The sequence below is a fragment of the Oncorhynchus nerka genome, linkage group LG14 (assembly GCF_034236695.1).
Source record: "Oncorhynchus nerka isolate Pitt River linkage group LG14, Oner_Uvic_2.0, whole genome shotgun sequence".
In the NCBI taxonomy this organism is placed as follows: domain Eukaryota; kingdom Metazoa; phylum Chordata; class Actinopteri; order Salmoniformes; family Salmonidae; genus Oncorhynchus; species Oncorhynchus nerka.
The window spans coordinates 74,842,125-74,862,183 of record NC_088409.1 but is presented as its reverse complement, the minus strand read 5'-3'; the positions used below and the strand labels follow the sequence as shown (position 1 = coordinate 74,862,183).

The following is a 20,059-nucleotide window of genomic DNA, read 5'->3' as shown; positions in this document are numbered from 1 at the left end:
GGCAGAGAAGGGAGAGAAGGAAGAGAAAGCATAAACTGGTATGCATTATGCTAGTACTCCTGTTGGAACTAGCCTACATTCTATTAAAAATCACTGAAGATCGCTCACTACAATTCATTGTTGATTTTTAATGTTTTAGCATAAATGTAAACACATAACATGTTAACAGGGCATGTTGGAGGACTACTGCTAAAAATCCTACTGCTAAAAATCCCATCTAAAACCATGTTTGTTTTCAGGTTGTGCTCTTGTGATTCCTGCGTTCAGATGTGTGATGTAAGGTGAATAAAATTCTGAAAATACATTTGCATTACATTTTTTTGTATTCCTTTTAATATTCTTTGAGGGACCAATACATTTCTGCTTCCTTCCATGTTGGAGTCTACAGTGGATGGCTGTCGTCTGTGGACTCATCATTTTGAAGAGACTTTAACTCCAGACGGCATTTGTTAATTTTGTCACCCATTTTAAATTCAGTAGGACATCCAGGTTCATGCAATGATCGTGTTACTGTATTCCATATAAGGTGGATTGTTTCCAATACATTTCTCGTAGGGTTATCTGGGATCCATTCAGCCCTACTGTAACCGTTCAACAAAGGGGGGGGGGGTGTCCCAAGGATCCAATATGAGGGACCAATACATTTCTGCTTCCGTCCATGTTGGAGGCTACAACGGATGGCTGTATGTATAGTGCTGCCACAGGCAACTGAAGCGAATAAGTTATTGACAAATGGCATGAACTAAAACAACTCTGTTTATGGGCTTGAGTTAGGGATGTGTGAGATACAGGGTAGCCTACTGATTGATGCTGTAGCTTGTCATTGAGCAGCGTGACATGGGGAAAAAAGCAGGATGCACACTGATCTGCCACAATGAATTCCTCTGGCATCCCGCCTCGGAGAGAGTGACTTAAAAATATATATATATATTCCCTTTCAGAACTTATTGATTTATATAAATAACTATGTATGCTACGGTGGCCAAATGTCACATTAATATTTGCATGTAAATTTTATCTCAACTCTGGATTAACTTCTTAGTTTGTCCAGATGTGTTTATTATGAAACAATAAACCATTAGAAAAGATGGGACTTGTTTTGAGTAGGGTAAAAATAGTTTCCATCAGCTCTGGACTGGAGCAAATCAAATAAACACATCAAATTCCAAGACAAGTGTTTAAAGTGAAAATATATTTGAATACACAGTGTATACGGGAACTTCAGACCCCTTGACTTTTTCCACAGTTACAGCCTTATTCTAAAATTGATTAAATAGTTTTTTCCCCCTCAATCTACACACCACCCCTTAATGATAAAGCAAATGTATCAAATAAATTATCACATTGTGTGTGATAGAGTGCCTTTTTGCAAACTCCATGTGGGCTGTCATGTGCCCTTTTACTGAGGAGTGGCTTCTGTCTGGCCACTACCATAAAGGCCTGATAGGTGTAGAGGTGGTTGTCCTGGAAGGTTCTCCCGTCTCCACAGGAACGCGAGTTCTGTCAGAGTGACCATCAGGTTCTTGGTCACCTCCCTGACCAAGGCCCTTCTCCCCAGATTGCTCAGTTTGGCCAGGCAGCCAGCTTTTGGAAGAGTGTTTTTGGTTCCAATCTTCTTCCATTTAAAAAATGGTCTCTTGAGTTCTTGGTGACCTTCAATGCTGCAGAAATGTTTTGGTTCCTTTCCCAAGATCTATCGTCTCTCGGAGCTCTACGGACAATTCCTTTGACCTCGTGACTTGGTTTTTGCTCTGACATGGACTGTCAACTGTGGGACCTTATATAGACAGGTGTGTGCCTTTCCAAATCGAGTCCAATTTAATTTACCACAGGTGGACTCCAATCAAATTGTAGAAACATCTCAAGGATGATCAATGGGAACTGGATGCACCTGAGCTCAATTTCGAGTCTCATAGCAAAAGGTCTGAATACATGTAAATAAGGTGTTTCTGTTATACATTTTTTATACATTTGCAAATATTTTTCAACTCTTTGCGTCGTATTTTTGTGTATTGTGTGTAGATTTGAGGAATTAAAATAAATGTTTTTTTAGAATAAGGCCATAACTAACAAAATGTGGAAAAAGTCAGGGGGTCTGAATACTTTCCGAATGCACTGTATTGTCCAACGAAATGCTTACTAGCAGGTTCCTTCTCGACATTGCAACACCAATAATAAAAGTTATGAATACGAACACAGTGGAGGCTGTTGAGGGGAGGACGGAGCTAATAGAATTACATCAAACACATATAAACTGTATTTGATGCCATTACACTTATACTGCTCCAGCCACTACCACAACCCTGTCCTCCCCAATTTAGGTGCCAGCCACCTTTGGAGCAATGTAAATGGTGGTAGAATAGAATAAGCATTTTAGCATAAGTACTTAATACATGCTGTAATGTAGTCTGCCTGTTTCTTCTGTCACTGACAGCCCCCCATAAGACGAGCTATGTCTACCTGTCATATTGAAGCTGTCAAGAAGACCACCGCCAAACTCACTAGTGAAAGCTATAAGTGAAGCTTCTTAAATTAGAAAGCTCATGCTTTTCCAGACACTGGTATTCATGGAACTAAGGGCTCAAATCAGATTGTAGACAACTGTGATTTCCCTCCTTGACACTTTTGAAAGGATCCCAGACACCCTTCTGTATCTATGAGCAGTGGCTGCTCAGAGAGAGACATGATTTGAGAGGATAATCAAAAGAAGGGAAGCCCAAGGTAGAGAGAGGTACATTGGATATGCAGGAAGTGGGAGCGCCGTCCCGTGGTGATTAGTTGTGGCAGTTCCATGGCTAGATTTATGGCACGCAGTTGTTGAACACCTGACAGACATCGGAGGCAAGGGCTCCACCGCTGCTACCCCTTTTACTGCTGCTGCTGCTTCAGAGGAGCTCTGTTTGCTACCGGAGAGGAAGCTCTGTCTCAGCACACAAAGGTAGGCAACATGCTCTGCTTTCTTAACTACTTAATGTCGTTGCTACTGTATGAGTTAGTGCTCTGTGAATATCTTCATCTTTTGAATGCTCTAGTGTTTCAACTCAAGTCTTTACAGTCTAACCTTTGACCTGTCTGCTAGTGACATCGGTGTCCCTTTTTGCTTTTTTGTTTCAATTTTTATAGAAAGAGAATATTGAATTTAAATGTAAGTGGATTTATTTTCCCTGTTTCATGTGCTGGTAATAATTTTACCATACATGATCAAGAATATTGGAAGACAGAAAAATGTTGTCAGTGTAACTCAGTTATAATTTATGTTAATTTCCCTTGTTACTGTATCATTCTGTTCATTAGTTTTGCTCATGTTATGTCCTGTGGCTCTTTTAAAATGTAGAATCCAATGCTATGCCCTATGTTTAGAAGTGGAAGCATTACAGCAGATGGGAGATATGGACACAGCAGCTTAGACAGACAAAACACTTAGCAGAGAACGGAGAGGGCTTGGCTTTCGATTGCCTTCTTTCTGACAGCTCACATCTGAGCTCCTCTGAGTATTGTTTGTTCCCCTGCAGTCTTTATAAGTGAACATCCTCCAGCTAACAATTTGAGAAAGTAATTTTTAACTCCCTCCCCAGCTTTGGAAGTTCTGCTGGTGCCTAATCAGGTCAAAGTGAGGTGCTAAGAGAAGCCTGGAATCTCAATTAGAGTCAGACCCTAGTGATTTAGACAGGCAGGCAGCAGTATACACAATACTGCTACAGCCCTTTAGCTTCACATGAGTGAAGACAGAACAGGGCAGTAAAAGTAGCATCACTGGTTTGAGGTTAATGAACAAGGGCCCCAAGATAAAAAAGCAACGGGAAAAGTCTATGAGGTGAACTCAATACTCTTCATCACAGGAGGACAGTGAAATCTTATGGGACTATTGGGATTTTGACATTTCTTTTAAAACCCTTTCATGTGATCGGGCCTCATAAAGAACTGTTCAACTGCTAGGCTTGTGTTCTGTGAAAGGGACATGACTAGCATTTTGTTTCCTAAAGCACATTAGCTGAGGAGGATTCTTTCCATGGCAGTACAGTGGCATGGTTGTTTAAGGAATGTTTATTTGGGTTGCTATGTGACTGGGCTGGCACTCTGAAACTGGAGTCTGAAAATCACCAGGATCCTCCCCTCTGTTTTAGCAGTAGACCACATCCTAATGCTTCTCTTTAAATTAATTGGGCAGAGAAAATAAATTTTACACCTCAATTAATATTTCAAAGTTATTCAACCTATATTATTCATTTAGGCACTCCACAGAATATTTTTTACAGTGTAATTGTTTTAACACATGTATGCACTTTCTTAAATTCCTACTGTCAACACACTACATGGACGTCTCTCATTTATATACTATGAGGCCGTTTTTTAAAGCAAGGGTGTAAGCCCTGTGTGCATGTTCTTTTTAGTCAGATGTAGTTTGTATTCACTGTAAGATGGGTCAAGAGGAAACTCATTTTGGGAACTGTTGAAATCCAATTTGTCATTATGATTCATCCTGATGACTCAGTCAAATTAATAATACAAATGGGCATTGGTATGAAAAATAGGTATTCCACACAACAAGGATTACTTGTACAATTCCCTTGTGGAGGTAATCCTTGGGTTAGGTTTTTTTGCTACATTTGTGTTGTAGTGAAATAAGGGCTATTTATCACTGTTGGGCTCTGGAGCCAGTGTGACAGGTCCTAGGGAGAGGTGGATCCTGGTGGGGAGAGATACTCTGTATCCTTTATGCCAACACGCTTGCTGCCTTTGCCAGTTTGCATGTTTATGCTAACAGCAGGAAACAAGCTGTTTATATACACAATGACTAGGCGTTATCATCTTCTCTGAGATGTCTCTTCCTAGGGGACGGACCAAAGCAGGGAGCATGTATACTATTCATCCATTTGCCTTTGAAATAGACACTAAGATATACCGCTGATTCATTAATCATGTATTTAACTGAAAAGCCTTTGGCAAGTTTTATGGAATTGGAGGTTACAAATTTGGAGTTTTCTTTTCCACAAAAAGCATTAAAACTTTATTGTGTACCAAAATGTTGTCTTAACAAACAAAAATGATGAGTTATAATAATAAAACAAAGAGCTATAATAGCGCCACACATGACCAGTTAACTCCCCCAGACTCTCCAGATAGGCCTAAACTTATCATTATTGGTTGGGAGCCAGCCAAATTACACTGAGGTGCTGTTCTGGCTCATGTCGGGATAGAATTATAGTCCACAATGAAAAGTTGATCTTTAAACATGATGGAAACCATGTTTACTTCTGCAATGAGGCGGAGCATCTGTACATATGTAAATCACCCAAGCTGCTATGTCTCCATTCCTGACTGGCATGAAACAAATCAACTATTTAGTTTTTGTCAACAAGTTGAGATGTTAGTATGAAGTAAACAGCAGATCTTGGGGAAACTTGGCTGATACAGAAACTAAGTTGTTTGGAATGGTTTGTTAATTAAACGTGTGCATTTTGCAGTATTGGTATCGACCACTAGAGGCTGGTGAGGGGAGGACAGCTCATAGTAATGGCTGGAATGGAGTAGATGTTCCATTCCATCTACTCCGTTCCAGCCATTACTATGAGCCGCCCTCCCCTCACTAGCCTCCACTGGTGCCGACAGAGATTAAATGAATTTAACAGATTCATTCATTTGTATCACCTTTATCGATCACATTTAATCATTGTGTCTGTGTATTCTTTACACACACTCAAAGAGAGTTAAACATGATTCTAGGATTCAGTGTGGAGATTATTTGGTGAATGGGGTTGTTTCATTGTCATTGATCGTGAAAGGCATTTTATTTAGCTATTGTCTACAACTCAATACATTTTGTTCTGGCATTGCCTTGAATGAAAGTATGAATGTTGATTAATACATTTAATGTGACACCAGCCCTGGCTCCATTCCTGTATGGCAAAAAAAGCTATAGCTATGTACTCAGCTGTCACAGCCTATATTCTCAGCGCATCCTTGTGAAATATATTACTCATGTTTTCTCTGCTCTTATATGACATGAATGTGAAGAAGCAGCAATGCCTTTGCCATTTAGATCTCTGGTATCGTTGATTTATATAAGCATGCATTCCCGACAGAACCCAAGAATCACGCTCGGTTCAGTTCTATTTAGTCTGGACTTAAAACGAAAGCCAGTGGAATGAGGAGGAGTTTTCGCACTCTTGCCGTTAGCCATCTTTAATAAATGTTGGAAATATACTCAAGTTTTTCATCAATGTTCTGGCCAGATATTCAGCTGATCAGTAGTAGCGTAGGTGTTTAGAATAATAAGAACAGGTTTTGTACTGTACATGGTTGCTTATGCTATGAGGCAATTTCCATAAGATGAAGCATGATGATGATGATATTTATAAAGAGCTGCCACTTCAGGGTGATGTATAGTTGATGTCAAACATGTCCATTGATTTAAACTACCTCTTTTCATGTCCCTGTGTTTTCCCCAGCAGATGGTGAGGGAGCAGTATGTCACCACCACCCAGGACAGCAGTGTCCCTGCCCCGGTCCCTGACTCCATCTATAAGATCGGGATCTACGGTTGGAGGAAGCGCTGCCTCTACCTGTTTGTCCTGCTGCTCATCATCATCCTCACCGTGAACTTTGCCCTCACCATATGGATCCTCCGGGTCATGTGGTTAAACACAGTATGTGGGGTCACTTAGCTCTAATTCATTCATAACACATGCTGCCTGACCTTTACAGTAGATTACACACAGATTGTTTGGTGCTTGTATGGACAAAACGCCATATAATCTTTCCTGTATCAATGAAAATGTGAGATATTTGTTAAACGAGACCTTGTCTACATTCTGATTGTGCCCACATTTTTAGACAGTTGTAGACAATCAAAAGACACATTGTAATCAGATCATCCTGCCCACCTCCTTCAGTAGTCAGAGACACATTGTGTCTGGATATCTTACAAGTGTAGACAGATCTGGACAGAAACCATTTAAATCATCATTATTCTGCCTTCAAAAATCCTTGACAGGTGGCACCATTAACTGATTACTTCAATATGTGTCTTACAATAAATGCATATTATTTTAAAAGAATAGCTGTGAAATCATTTGCATAAAGGAAGAGACCAGGAAATCTGGTCGCAAGGCAGACACAGTTTATTATTTTTATTTGTATTTATTTCACCTTTATCTAACCAGGTAGGCCAGTTGAGAACAAGTTCTCATTTACAACTGCGACTTAGCCAAGTTAAAGCAAAGCAGGGTGACACAAACAACACAGAGTTACACATGGGATAAACACACGTACAGTCAATAACACAATAGAAAAGTATTTTTACAGTGTGTGCAAATGTAGTAAGATTATGGAGGTAAGGCAATAAATAGGCCATAGTAGAGAAATAATAAAACATTTGCAATTAAACACTGGAGTGATGGATGTGCAGAAGATGAATATGCAAGTAAGAGATACTGGGGTGCAAAGGAGCAAAAATAATAATAATATGGGGATGAGGTAGTTGGGTGGGCTATTTACAGATGGGCTGTGTACAGGTTCAATGATTGGTAAGCTGCTCTGACAGCTGATGTTAAAGTTAGTGAGGGAGATATAAGACTCCAGCTTCAGTGATTTTTGCAATTCGCTCCAGTCATTGGCAGCGTAGAACTGGAAGGAAAGGCGGCCAAAGGAGGGAGTTGGCTTTGGAGATGACCAGTGAAATATACCTGCTGGAGCGCGTGCTACGGGTGGGTGCTGCTATGGTAACCAGTGAGCTGAGATATGGCGGGGCTTTACCTAGCAGAGACTTATAGATGACCTGGAGCCAGTGGGTTTGGCGACGAATATGAAGCGAGGGCCAGCCAACGAGAGCATACAGGTCGCAGTGGTGGGTAGTATATGGGGCTTTGGTGACAAAACAGATGGTATTGTGATAGACTACATCCAATTTGCTGAGCAGAGTGTTGCAGGCAATTTTGTAAATGACATCGCCGAAGTCGAGGATCGGTAGGATAGTCAGTTTTACAAGGGTATGTTTGGCAGCATGAGTGAAGGATGCTTTGTTGCAAAATAGGAAGCCGATTCTGATTGGAGATGCTTAATGCGAGTCTGGAAGGAGAGTTTACAGTCTAACCAGACACCTAGGTATTTGTAGTTGTTGACATATTCAAAGTCAGAACCGTCCAGAGTAGTGATGCTAGACGGCAGTCATCGGTTGAAGAGCATGCATTTAGTTTTTCTTGCATTTAAGAGCAGTTGGAGGCCACAGAAGGAAAGTTGTATGTCATTGAAGCTCGTTTGGAGGTTTGTTAAAATACAGTGTCCAAAGAAGGGCCAGAAGTATACAGAATGGTGTCGTCTGCGTAGAGGTGGATCAGAGAATCACCAGGTGTGAGAGCGACATCATTGATGTATACAGAGAAGAGAGTCGGCCTGAGAATTGAACCCTGTGGCACCCCCATAGAGACTGCAAGAGGTCTGGACAACAGGCCCTCCGATTTGACACACTGAACTCTGTCTGAGAAGTCGTTGGTGAACCAGGCGAGGCAATCATTTGAGAAACCAAGGCTGTTGAGTCTGCCAATAAGAATGTGGTGATTGACAGAGTCGAAAGCCTTGGCCAGGTCTATGAATACGGCTGCACAGTAATGTCTCTTATCGATGGCGGTTATGATATCGTTTAGGACCTTGAGTGTGGCTGAGGTGCACCCATGACCAGCTCTGAAACCAGATTGCAGAGCGGCGAAGGTACGGTGGGATTCGAAGTGGTCGGTAATCTGTTTGTTAACTTGGCTTTCGAAGACCTTAGAAAGGCAGGGTAGGATGGATATAGGTCTGTAGATATTTAGGTCTAGAGTGTCTCCCCTTTTGAAGAGGGAGTTGACCGCGGCAGCTTTCCGATCTTTGGGAATCTCAGACGATACGAGAGGTTGAACAGGCAATTAATAGGCGTTGCAAAAATTTCATCAGATAATTTTAGAAAGAGGGGGTCCAGATTGTCTAGCCTGGCTGATTTGTAGGGGTCCAGGTTTTGCAGTCCTTTAGGAACATCAGCTATCTGGATTTGGGTGAAGGAGAAATGGGGGAGGCTTGGGCGAGTTGCTGTGTGGAGTGCAGGGCTGTTGACCGGGGTAGGGGTAGCCAGGTAGAAAGCATGGCCAGCCGTAGAAAAATGCTTTTTGAAATTCTCACTTATAGTGGATTTATCGGTGGTGACAGTGTTTCCTAGCCCAAGTGCAGTGGGCAGCTGGGAGGAGGTGCTCTTATTCTCCATGGACTTTACAATGCCCCAGAACTTTTTGCATTTTGTGCTACAGGATGCAAATTTTTGCATGAAAATGTATTTGGCTAAGGTGTATGTAAACTTCCGACTTGAACTGTATACAGAGAAAAGAGTCCGCTCGAGAATTGAACCCTGTGGCATCCCCATAGAGACTGCCAGAGGTCCGGACAACAGGCCCTCTGATTTGACACACTGAACTCTGTCTGAGAAGTAGTTGGTGAACCAGGCGAGGCAGTCATTTGATAAACCAAGGCTGTTGAGTCTGCCGATAAGAATGCGGTGATTGATAGAATCGAAAGTAGAGTTTGACCGATTATCATTTTTCAACATCGAAACTGATTATTGGAGGACCAATTTTAAGCCGATACCGATTAATCAGACGATTTTTATATATATATTTGTAATAATGACAATTACAACAATACTGAATGAACAATGAACACTTTTATTTTAACTTAATATAATACATCAATAAAATCAATTTAGTCTCAAATAAATAATGAAACATGTTCAATTTGGTTTAAATAATGCAAAAACAAAGTGTTGGAGAAGAAAGTAAAAGTGCAATATGTGCCATGTAAAAAAGCTAACGTTTAAGTTCCTTGCTCAGAACATGAGAACATATGAAAGCTGGTGGTTCCTTTTAACATGAGTCTTCAATATTCCCAGGTAAGAAGTTTTAGGTTGTAGTTATTATAGGACTATTTATTTTTATACGATTTGTATTTCATATATCTTTGACTATTGGATGTTCTAATACGTACTTTAGTATTGCCAGCCTAATCTCGGGAGTTGATAGGCTTGAAGTCATGAACAGCGCAATCCTTGAAGCATTTGGCGAAGAGCTGCTGGCAAACACAGTAAAGTGCTGTTTGAATGAATTCTTACGAGCCTGCTGCTGCCTACCACCGCTCAGTCAGACTGCTCTATCAAATCATAGACTTAATTATAATATAATAACACACAGAAATATGATCCTTAGGTCATTTAAATGGTCAAATCCGGAAACTATCATTTTGAAAACAAAACGATTATTCTTTCAGTGAAATATGGAACTGTTCCGTATTTTATCTAACGGGTGGCATCCAGAAGTAAAAATGTTGCTGTTACATTAAACAACCTTCAATGTTATGTCATAATTATGTAAAATTCTGGCAAATTAGTTCGCAACGAGCCAGGCAGCCCAAACTGTTGCATATACCCTGACTCTGCGTGCAATGAACGCAAGAGAAGTGACACAATTTGCCTAGTTAATATTGCCTGCTAACATGAATTTCTTTTAGCTAAATATGCAGGTTTAAAAATATATACTTCTGTGTTGTGATTTTTAGAAAGTCGTTGATGTTTAAGGTTAGGTACATTTGTGGAAGGATTGTAGCTTTTTTTGCAATGGCGATTTTGTTAAATCATCGTCCGTTTGGCGAAGTTGGCTATCTTTGTTAGGAAGAAATGGTCTTCACACAGTTCGCAACGAGCCAGGCGGCCCAAACTGCTGCCGATATCCTGACCCCTTTGCACAGAACGCAAGAGAAGTGACACAATTTCCCTAATTAAAAGAAATTCATGTTAGCAGGCAATATTAACTAAACATGCAGGTTTAAAAATATATACTTGTGTATTGATTTTAAGAAAGGCGTTGATGTTTATGGTTAGGTACACATTGGTGCAATGACTGTGCTTTTTTCACGAATGCGCTTGTTAAATCACCCGTTTGGCGAAGTAGGCTGTGATTCAATGATAAATTCACAGGCACTGCATCGATTATATGCAACGCAGGACAAGCGAGATAAACTAGTAATATCATCAACCATGTGTAGTTAACTAGTGATTATGTTAAGATTGATTGTTTTTTATAAGATAAGTTTAATGCTAGCTAGCACCTTACCTAGTCTCCTTGCTGCACTCGCATAACAGGTAGTCAGTCTCGTGGAGTGCAATGTAATCGGCCATAATCGGTGTCCAAAAATGCCGATAACCGATTGTTATGAAAACTTGAAATCGGCCATTCTGATTAATCGGTCAACCTCTAGTCGAAAGCCTTAGCCAGGTCGATGAAGACGGCTGCACAGTATTGTCTTTTATCGATTGCGGTTATTATATCATTTAGGACCTTGAGCGTGGCTGAGGTGCACCCATGACCAGCTCGGAAACCAGATTGTGTAGCAGAGAAGGTACGGTGGGATTCGAAATGGTCGGTGATCTGTTTTGTTAACTTGGCTTTCGAAGACTTTAGAAAGGCCGGGTAGGATAGATATAAGTCTGTAACAGTTTGTGTCTAGAGTGTTTCCTCCTTTGAAGAGGGGGATGACCGCGGCAGCTTTCCAATCTTTAGGGATCTCAGACGATACGAAAGAGAGGTTGAACAGGCTAGTAGTCGGGGTTGCTACAATTGCGGCGGATCATTTAAGAAAGAGAGGGTCCGGATTGTCTAGCCTGGCTGATTTGTAGGGGTCCAGATTTTGCAGCTCTTTCAGAACATCAGCTATGTGGATTTGGGTGAAGGAGAAATGTGGAGGCTTGGGCAAATTTCTGTGAGGGGTGCAGAGCTGTTGACCAGGGTAGGGGTAGCCAGGTGGAAAGCATGGCCAGCCAGTAGACAGATAACAGACACATTTTAATACCATGTGTAGACACATTTCTGGAAATGTGGGCATAACCAGAAAGTAGACCAGATCAGAACAAAGGACTAATGTTAGCACCAGGTATAAAGGGGGCTTTGGGGTAACTGAAACAACACAACACACCCTGGGAATATAGTGACTGCATTGGCAGAGCAAACACATCTCTGCTTAGTTTTATACACATTTCATGATTTCTCCGTCCTTTTGGAATATAGCCTGAGTGAAGTAGTTATTAGATGGAATTGAAATCAGATTCTGCTTTTGTTTCACACTATTGGATCATTATCAAAGTCACTATTGCCTGGGTTGCTATGAATCATATATTCACTGCAGTATGGTTAACTCCCAACACTAAACCAGCAGAGACCGTCACCTGAAATAGATTCACTCACTATCCAGAATTAAAAACAACACATGGTGTCACAAAAATCGTTGGGGACACTATGGTCATGGTTAGTGAGTTCATTTGTTGTATTATACCCTGTGCAATGTCTTTTCTCTGATGTATTGTTGAGTTCATTATTTCTGCTTGTCATTTGAGGAAGGGATGGGACATCTAAAAGTGACAGCGGAGGGAGTGAGGCTTGAGGACGGCAAGTCAGAGTTCCTCTTTCCTCTCTACGCCCAAGAGATCCACTCCAGAGTGGTAAGCAAACAGGCTCCTACACTCCTCTTCCTTCTTCTCTTCGTCCTTCTCCTGATCCTCCTCCTCAAACACCCACACCCAGTCCAATAGGTTTGTGTGGAATAAAGTGGTCTGGCTGCCCAAGCTCTGACTCACTGTCAGGAAACCATAGAGATCAAAGTTGTTTGTTTGTTGAGCGGTTCCTGTTAAGAACGCTGGGCAATTACATCAAAACAACTTTTCTGAGGCATAGTCATTCAATTCGGCGTATTTTTATATCACTCTCTTGCGTAGTTGGGAAATGTGTCTTACTCAATGAGCTTTGGCAGTCCCTGTGGATGCACAGTGCAGCGAGTTCCTTATTAACCTCCTGAATATTTGTGGTGGAAAACAGTTGGTGTGCAGCAGATGGCAACACTTTGCAGCAGTTGTTTACATGTTATGGTTTTTCCTCACTCTATCTTTATGAGCTTCATTAAAAAGGAAATGTATTCACCATTTATGGACTGACATATTCATCAATGAAGTCTACAGTTTCTAACGAGATTCAGAGTTCATTATATACAACCTGATTTTCACAACCTCCCCAAATAGGTTACATCTGTTTAGCCCATTGTAACTAAATAGTGTTTTCTGGAAGGTAAGAGGGATGACCAGGTACTTGAACCTGTGAGCAGAACGATACATTTTGTAGCGTTCAAAATGTTCAATTACAGTCCTGTCCAGTGAAATCTGATAATGACGTGCACAGGATGCTCATTGATGACCGAAGAGTTATTTTCTTCCAGGACTCCTCTCTCCTGGTGCACTCCTCTGAAAACGTCACTCTCAATGCCCGCGATGAAAATAATGATGTCACAGGAAGTCTCTCCGTAGGTAAGAGGACAGAAAACACACATACCTACTCACATAAATCATGCTGGCGATGTTCATATAGATTCAACTATTCAACTGATATGTGGAGAATTCAGCAATGTCATTAATGGACTTGTCCTGCAGCTCTACTGTATGTAATACAACATTAGCAATGACAAAAACACATATCGCCTTTCATATTCCATCAGATTTCCATTAAAACCCCATTTAATCAAAACACAGCTTTCTATCATCAGCACCAGAATGGCCTATCTGTTACACCAAGGCCCTCAGGCCTACAGAGACTATTATTTGGGCACCTTTTATGGCTGGCCAGCGGGGTTCGTTGACGAGTGTACCATAATTAGAGGGGTAACAAACGACTTAACTAATTATAGTATTTCACGAGGCTGTTATGTATTCTTGGTTGTTATGCCATAAAAGGCCCATCTGTGACTCTCTGTGAAGGAAGTTTAAGACCGTTGAAGACCAGTTATTTGGTCTATTTCCCCTCAGACTTAAGTAGTTTGGAAAGAACATCTTGTTCTGTTCTTCTATAGAAGATGGTATTGAAGTGTTTTAAATATCTCACTGCCCAGAGGCAGTTGTACAGTAGGAATACCTGCAACCTTTGCTTTTTTTTCCTATGAGAGAGGTGACAAAGTGGAAAAATTCATTCAAATGTTAAAGCTGCGTGCATAATTTAGATGTTTTAGTGATACAGCATATAATATCTCAATTATTTTAAGCCTATGTCTCCCGTTCCCAAAGCTTTGACTGCTTCTGGTCTCTAATAATTCTCCCTGGTGTCATTTCAGGTCCAGATGTGGCCCAGGGAAATGCACCGAATTTTGTCATCAGCTCCAACACCAAGACGCTGTTTTCTGCAGATGACAAAGAGGTGGTTGTTGGAACAGACAAACTTCGTGTTACAGGTACAATCATGTCTGCAGTGTCAGTGTCTGTCACGATCGTTGTAAGCATACTCAGACCAAAGCGTAGCGAGATATGGGTTCCACATTTTTTATTATAAGTGAACCGCACAACAAAACAACAAAGAATAAACTAAACGTGACATTTCGGAGTGCTCACTGTCAACAACACAAAAACAAGATCCCACAAAACACAGTGGGGAAATGGCTGCCTAAATATGATCCCAATCAGAGACAATGATAAACAGCTGCCTCTGATTGGGAATCATACCAGGCCAACATAGAAACAAAACAACCTAGATAGGGACACCCCCCCTAGTCACACCCTGACCTCACCAAAATAGAGAATAAAAAGGCTCTCTATGGTCAGGGCGTGACAGTGTCACACCACTTAGCCCATACATCTGTATACAGCATTCCAGATAGGACCTACGAACATGGTTTTCATTAATTTTCTTGTAATTTAAAGGAATGAGAGCAATGTACTGAATCACTCAGTATTTTTCTTACACACCATGTCAAATACAAAGTAATGACTTTGATAATGACTGGACTGGAGCAGCCAAGTTGTCATTGAAAAGGTATTGAAAGTCAGAAGCTCATTCATCTAAAATTAGAGGAAAGGTGACAGAAACACTGCTTTTTAATCGAAGATGATTTGTAGTAAAGTATCTTTATAATATAACGTAAATTGAAGCTAACTAATGCTACATGCTCAAGTTGCCTATTTTCCTTAAATATCTTTGTTGTGTCCAGTTTTAGAAATGGTGGGAGGTCAGTGCCCTCATGCTGTGTGGGGTAATTAGCTGAAGAGAGTGCCTGTTGATACCTTCATTATATCTCAGTCATCTGGACCCTGACTGACCGCTGAACGGTGACATTCATTTCATTTTAGCAAGACACTGAATGCTATAATGCAACAGCAGAAATACAGAGCAGAAGTTAATACAACCTTGGCCAGAAAACCATGCACAAACAGAACAAAGCTAAAGTTGTGTATACTGTCGCAATAGCACTCTAAGACCTAGTGAGGCTCTATAGTGTGATGTTAAGTGAGCAGCTTTGCATGCTATGGTAACACACGATTGGCAAAGGCTGATGGTAATAATGATGCAATTAGCTAGGCAAGAGAGCTGTCACCCACAGTGACTAAAGCACTGCAAACATATTCTCTCCTTCAATCCAGGGGTTGGAGGTGACTGAGCCAGTGCACATGTCATCCTCTCGCTAACACCAGATGACAAGCACCTAGGGAAACAATTGACAGTCAAAAACTGTAGAACCACTCACACTACATAGTAGAATTAAATAGAACAATATTTAATGACTGTAAGTGGCTTTGGAAAAAAGTGTCTGCTAAATGGCATTTATTATTATTATTATATATGATATTATATTACAATATGTAACATGTATCTCCAATGATGTTTCATTGTAATTAACTATCCACTTACTGTGTTTGTTTTTATTTAGGTCCAGAAGGTGCTCTGTTTGAACACTCTGTAGAGACGCCCCTGCTCAGAGCTGAGCCCTTCAAAGACTTGAGGTAGATGTTGGATCTAATAATCAATCACTGACCTCTTGGAAGAGGCCGATATGAAATATGAACTCTTAATTCCATGCAATTTGTTGATTCTTTCATCACAGTCACACGTGGAACTGATCAAACTGATGTTCTCCTGTGTGTTCCAGGCTGGAGTCTCCAACCCGCTCTCTCAGCATGGATGCACCAAAGGGAGTCTTTGTCAAAGCACTGGCCGGGAACATCGAGGCGGCATCTACCATGGATATTCTATTGCACTCCAGTGAAGGACTGGTGAGGCAATGTGTGATTTACTTGCTATTGACTGACAGTACTGTACTTACATTTTACACTACATGTGGCAGAAACATGTACATTTACTCACTGGCCTTGATATTTTTAAATAGCAGTGATGCTGTCCCCTAGTGGCATGTAAATGTATTTCAGTAGTGTTGTGTAATTGTATGTGTTTCAGCAGTGGTGTGTAAATGTATGTGTTTCAGCAGTGGCGTGTAAATGTGTGTGTTTCAGCAGTGGCTTGTAATGTATGTGTTTATGCAGTGGCGTGTAATGTATGTGTTTCTACAGTGGCGTGTAATGTATGTGTTTCTACAGTGGCGTGTAAATGTATGTGTTTCTGCAGTGGCGTGTAAATGTATGTGTTTCTGCAGTGGCGTGTAAATGTATGTGTTTCAGCAGTGGCGTGTAAATGTGTGTGTTTCTGCAGTGGCTTGTAATGTGTGTTTATGCAGTGGTGTGTAATGTATGTGTTTCTGCAGTGGCGTGTAATGTATGTGTTTCTGTAGTGACGTGTAAATGTATGTGTTTCAGCAGTGGTGTGTAATGTATGTGTTTCTGCAGTGGTGTGTAATGTATGTGTTTCTGCAGTGGCGTGTAATGTATGTGTTTCTGTAGTGACGTGTAAATGTATGTGTTTCAGCAGTGGTGTGTAATGTATGTGTTTCTGCAGTGGCGTGTAATGTATGTGTTTCTGCAGTGGCGTGTAAATGTATGTGTTTCTGCAGTGGCGTGTAAATGTATGTGTTTCTGCAGTGGCGTGTAAATGTATGTGTTTCTGCAGTGGCGTGTAAATGTATGTGTTTCTGCAGTGGCGTGTAAATGTATGTGTTTCTGCAGTGGCGTGTAATGTATGTGTTTCTGTAGTGACGTGTAAATGTATGTGTTTCAGCAGTGGCGTGTAAATGTGTGTGTTTCAGCAGTGGCTTGTAATGTATGTGTTTATGCAGTGGCGTGTAATGTATGTGTTTCTACAGTGGCGTGTAATGTATGTGTTTCTGCAGTGGCGTGTAAATGTATATGTTTCTGCAGTGGCGTGTAAATGTATGTGTTTCTGCAGTGGCGTGTAAATGTATGTGTTTCTGCAGTGGCGTGTAAATGTATATGTTTCAGCAATGGTATGTTCTGCATCTGACCCCGCCCTTTGTTGTCTGTGTAGGTGATTCTGGATGCCGAGACGGTGCGTCTGCCGAGTCTCCCCCTGGGACATGGAGGGGTGTCTGGAAACGCTCAGGGACTCTACGAAGTGTGTGTCTGTCCTAGCGGAAAGCTGTTCCTGTCCAAGGCTGGGGTCACCTCCATGTGCAGCGAAAGCCAAGAGTGCTAGCGAGTGTCTTTGCCATCAGATTATACCATATTGAATGAAAATGCCTTTAAATTGGGTACTCTGACACACTTTCATATAAAGCAAAAAAACGATCACAACTTTTCAATTCTGAACAAAACTGCCAGTTGAACTGCAGACATATCCTCCTAAGTAATTTATCTATGGTGCATTTTATTGATGGAAGTTACATTTGAGACTATTTTACTATGTAACTGAAACAGTGACATGACAACTTTATACCACATTAATAAGTGGCTTACTTCTGCAGTATAGTTGTTGATACCATTTTATGTTTACACTGAGTTGAGATGATTGTTTATTTTATATTTACGGTATTATGGCTGGGCAACGAGGAGCTGGTTAACAGATTATATCCTATGCAATGTGTTTTATGTGGGCCCGGTTTCCTGGACCCAGGTGAAGCTTAGTCCACAATGGAGAACTTCCCAATGAAAGTGATTTTTAGTGTAGGCTTCATCTGGGTCCGGGAAACCGGCCCATAGTGTATTAATGTTGGGCAAATGGAGAGAAAAGGAGGATATGATCTAGTCTGTAGATATATACCAAACATTGGGAATACCATCCTAATATTGAGAACAGCCTCATGGTGTCAATTGTTCCACAGGGATGCTGGCCCATGATGACTCCATGTTTCCCACAGTTGTGTCAAGTTGGCTGGATGTCCTTTGGGTGGGTCATTCTTGATAGACATGGGAAACTGTTGAGCATGAAAAACCCAGCATCATTGCAGTGCACCTGGCACCTACTACCATTCTCTGTTCAAAGTCACTTACACCTTGTGTCTTGCCCATTCACCATCTGAATGGCACACACACAATCCATGTCTCACTTGTCTCGAGGCTTAACAATTCTTATTTAACCTGTTTCCTCCTCTTCATCTACACTAATTGAGGTGGATTTAGCAAGTGACATCAATAAGGGATCATAGCTTTCACCTGGATTCACCTGGTCAGCCTATGTCATGGAAAGAGCAGGTGTTCTTAATGTTTTGTATACAAATGCAACCTAGTTATGGTCTAAGAAAGATCATATAAAATAGAGGTACAGTTGAGTGTGTTTGTGTTACACATTCATTATGCAACGTTAAGCAATCTGATACATCTGTTGCTAGAGATTTTAAAAAAGGGACTGTTTTTCCAAGTACTTAATTTAATCTCACAGTTCACCAGCTGCCACTGTGTTTGTTGTTTTTTAAATGTATGCATTTGTGTGACATTTATTTATTTGTATGTGTGGTATATGGCCATATATCACAAGCCCCAGAGGTGCCTTATTGCTATTATAAACTGGTTAACAACATAATTAGAGAAGTAAAAATAAATGTTTTGTCATACCCGTGGTATACGGTCTAATATACCACGGCTGTCAGCCAATCAGCATTCTAGGCTCGAATCACCCAGTTTAGATTAGTCAAACTAATCAGTATACTGTAAGTAATAACTTTGCAAGAATAGGAAATTAAATGGATAGTGTGACATTTTGGCAACTAAGCCCCTTGTTCTACTTACCCAGAGTCAGGTGAACTCATGGATACCATTTGTATGTCTCTGCGTGCAGTATGAAGGAAGTTGAAGGTACTTTCTGGAACCATTGCTAACTAGTGCTGTGACTGGAAGTGTACAGGAACGGCTAGCATGCATTTTCATCAATCTCTCAAATTTGCTATATTTTCCTTTTCAATACATGGTTGTGTTTATCTCCTTCCTTGGTATAGGCCACGACATTAAATATGCTATGATGTCGCACTTCTAATCCTATTGCACTGCAATACTGTAGCCTACCCATAGCCAACTGTCATATGCTGTCAAGGTTACCAGTCTATTTACTTTTGCGCATGCTTGGCTATTGAATTAGCAATTGATAAATGGTAGCCTACTATTTGTTGTGTGGCGGGAATAATTTAAACCAGTTATGTCAGAAAAGGAAACACGCCCTGCAATGTGATAATGATATAGGCCTATATAATAAAAGTAAAATAAACACATTAGATGACATGCTGCTATGCAATCTCTTTACCAATGGCAAATGCATCCGTTTTATCATTAGGCCTACGTTTTAATTAGCCTACCATCATTATAAATCCCGTACATCAAACACCTCCCATTTTCCCCAAATGAGCAATAAACCTATTTGTTGCAATGCAGTTGATCAACCTTCTAAAAGTTGTGTACACAAATGGTTTGAGATTTGCGAGGAGATAGGCACTTTCCTGTCATGTTCACAATTGATAAATACCAATCTTTGCAGGAAAAGTAGCGCTCGCAAGGTTCAGAGTATTTTTTGTGCACATGCCCCTGTAGCCTATGTGTTCTATTTTAGGGAATATTTATTGTACATTTTGATTTTAGAAAAAAATGGTAGCTTCTTAGTTATCTTGTCACGACCTTGACTGTAATATAGATTCTAATGCGTTACTGTTCACCCATTTTGTATACATGTTCGCTTGTTGTCCTTATACAGTAAATATTTTAGAATTGTCAGTGAAGTTGATGTTTTGATAAAATTGTGGAACATGTTTGCCAGGTTTTGTATGTTTGAATAAAATATTTGTGCTATTCTTGTAAAAAAAGCTCCTGTCTTTTTAACAGAATAACATGTATATACAGTGGGGAGAACAA

The 20,059-nt window shown here is 40.7% G+C and overlaps 1 protein-coding gene across 3 annotated transcripts; it reads left to right on the top strand.

The window, feature by feature from the left end:
• The first annotated feature begins 25 nt into the window (after positions 1-25).
• On the top strand, positions 26-20,059 carry LOC115141889 (gamma-sarcoglycan-like). Of its 3 annotated transcripts, none has more exons than XM_029681249.2 (9): positions 26-38; positions 240-2,938; positions 6,453-6,647; positions 12,404-12,508; positions 13,276-13,363; positions 14,161-14,277; positions 15,748-15,820; positions 15,967-16,090; positions 17,253-20,059. In XM_029681249.2, exons 3-9 carry the CDS (start codon positions 6,453-6,455, stop codon positions 17,418-17,420), a joined length of 870 nt encoding a protein of 289 aa, XP_029537109.1. In that variant the 5' UTR covers positions 26-38; positions 240-2,938; the 3' UTR covers positions 17,421-20,059. The 3 variants fall into 3 exon arrangements, with proteins under 3 accessions (XP_029537109.1, XP_029537110.1, XP_029537108.1); XM_029681250.2 differs by having other exon boundaries at positions 6,450-6,647; XM_029681248.2 differs by lacking the exons at positions 26-38; positions 240-2,938 and having other exon boundaries at positions 2,960-6,647.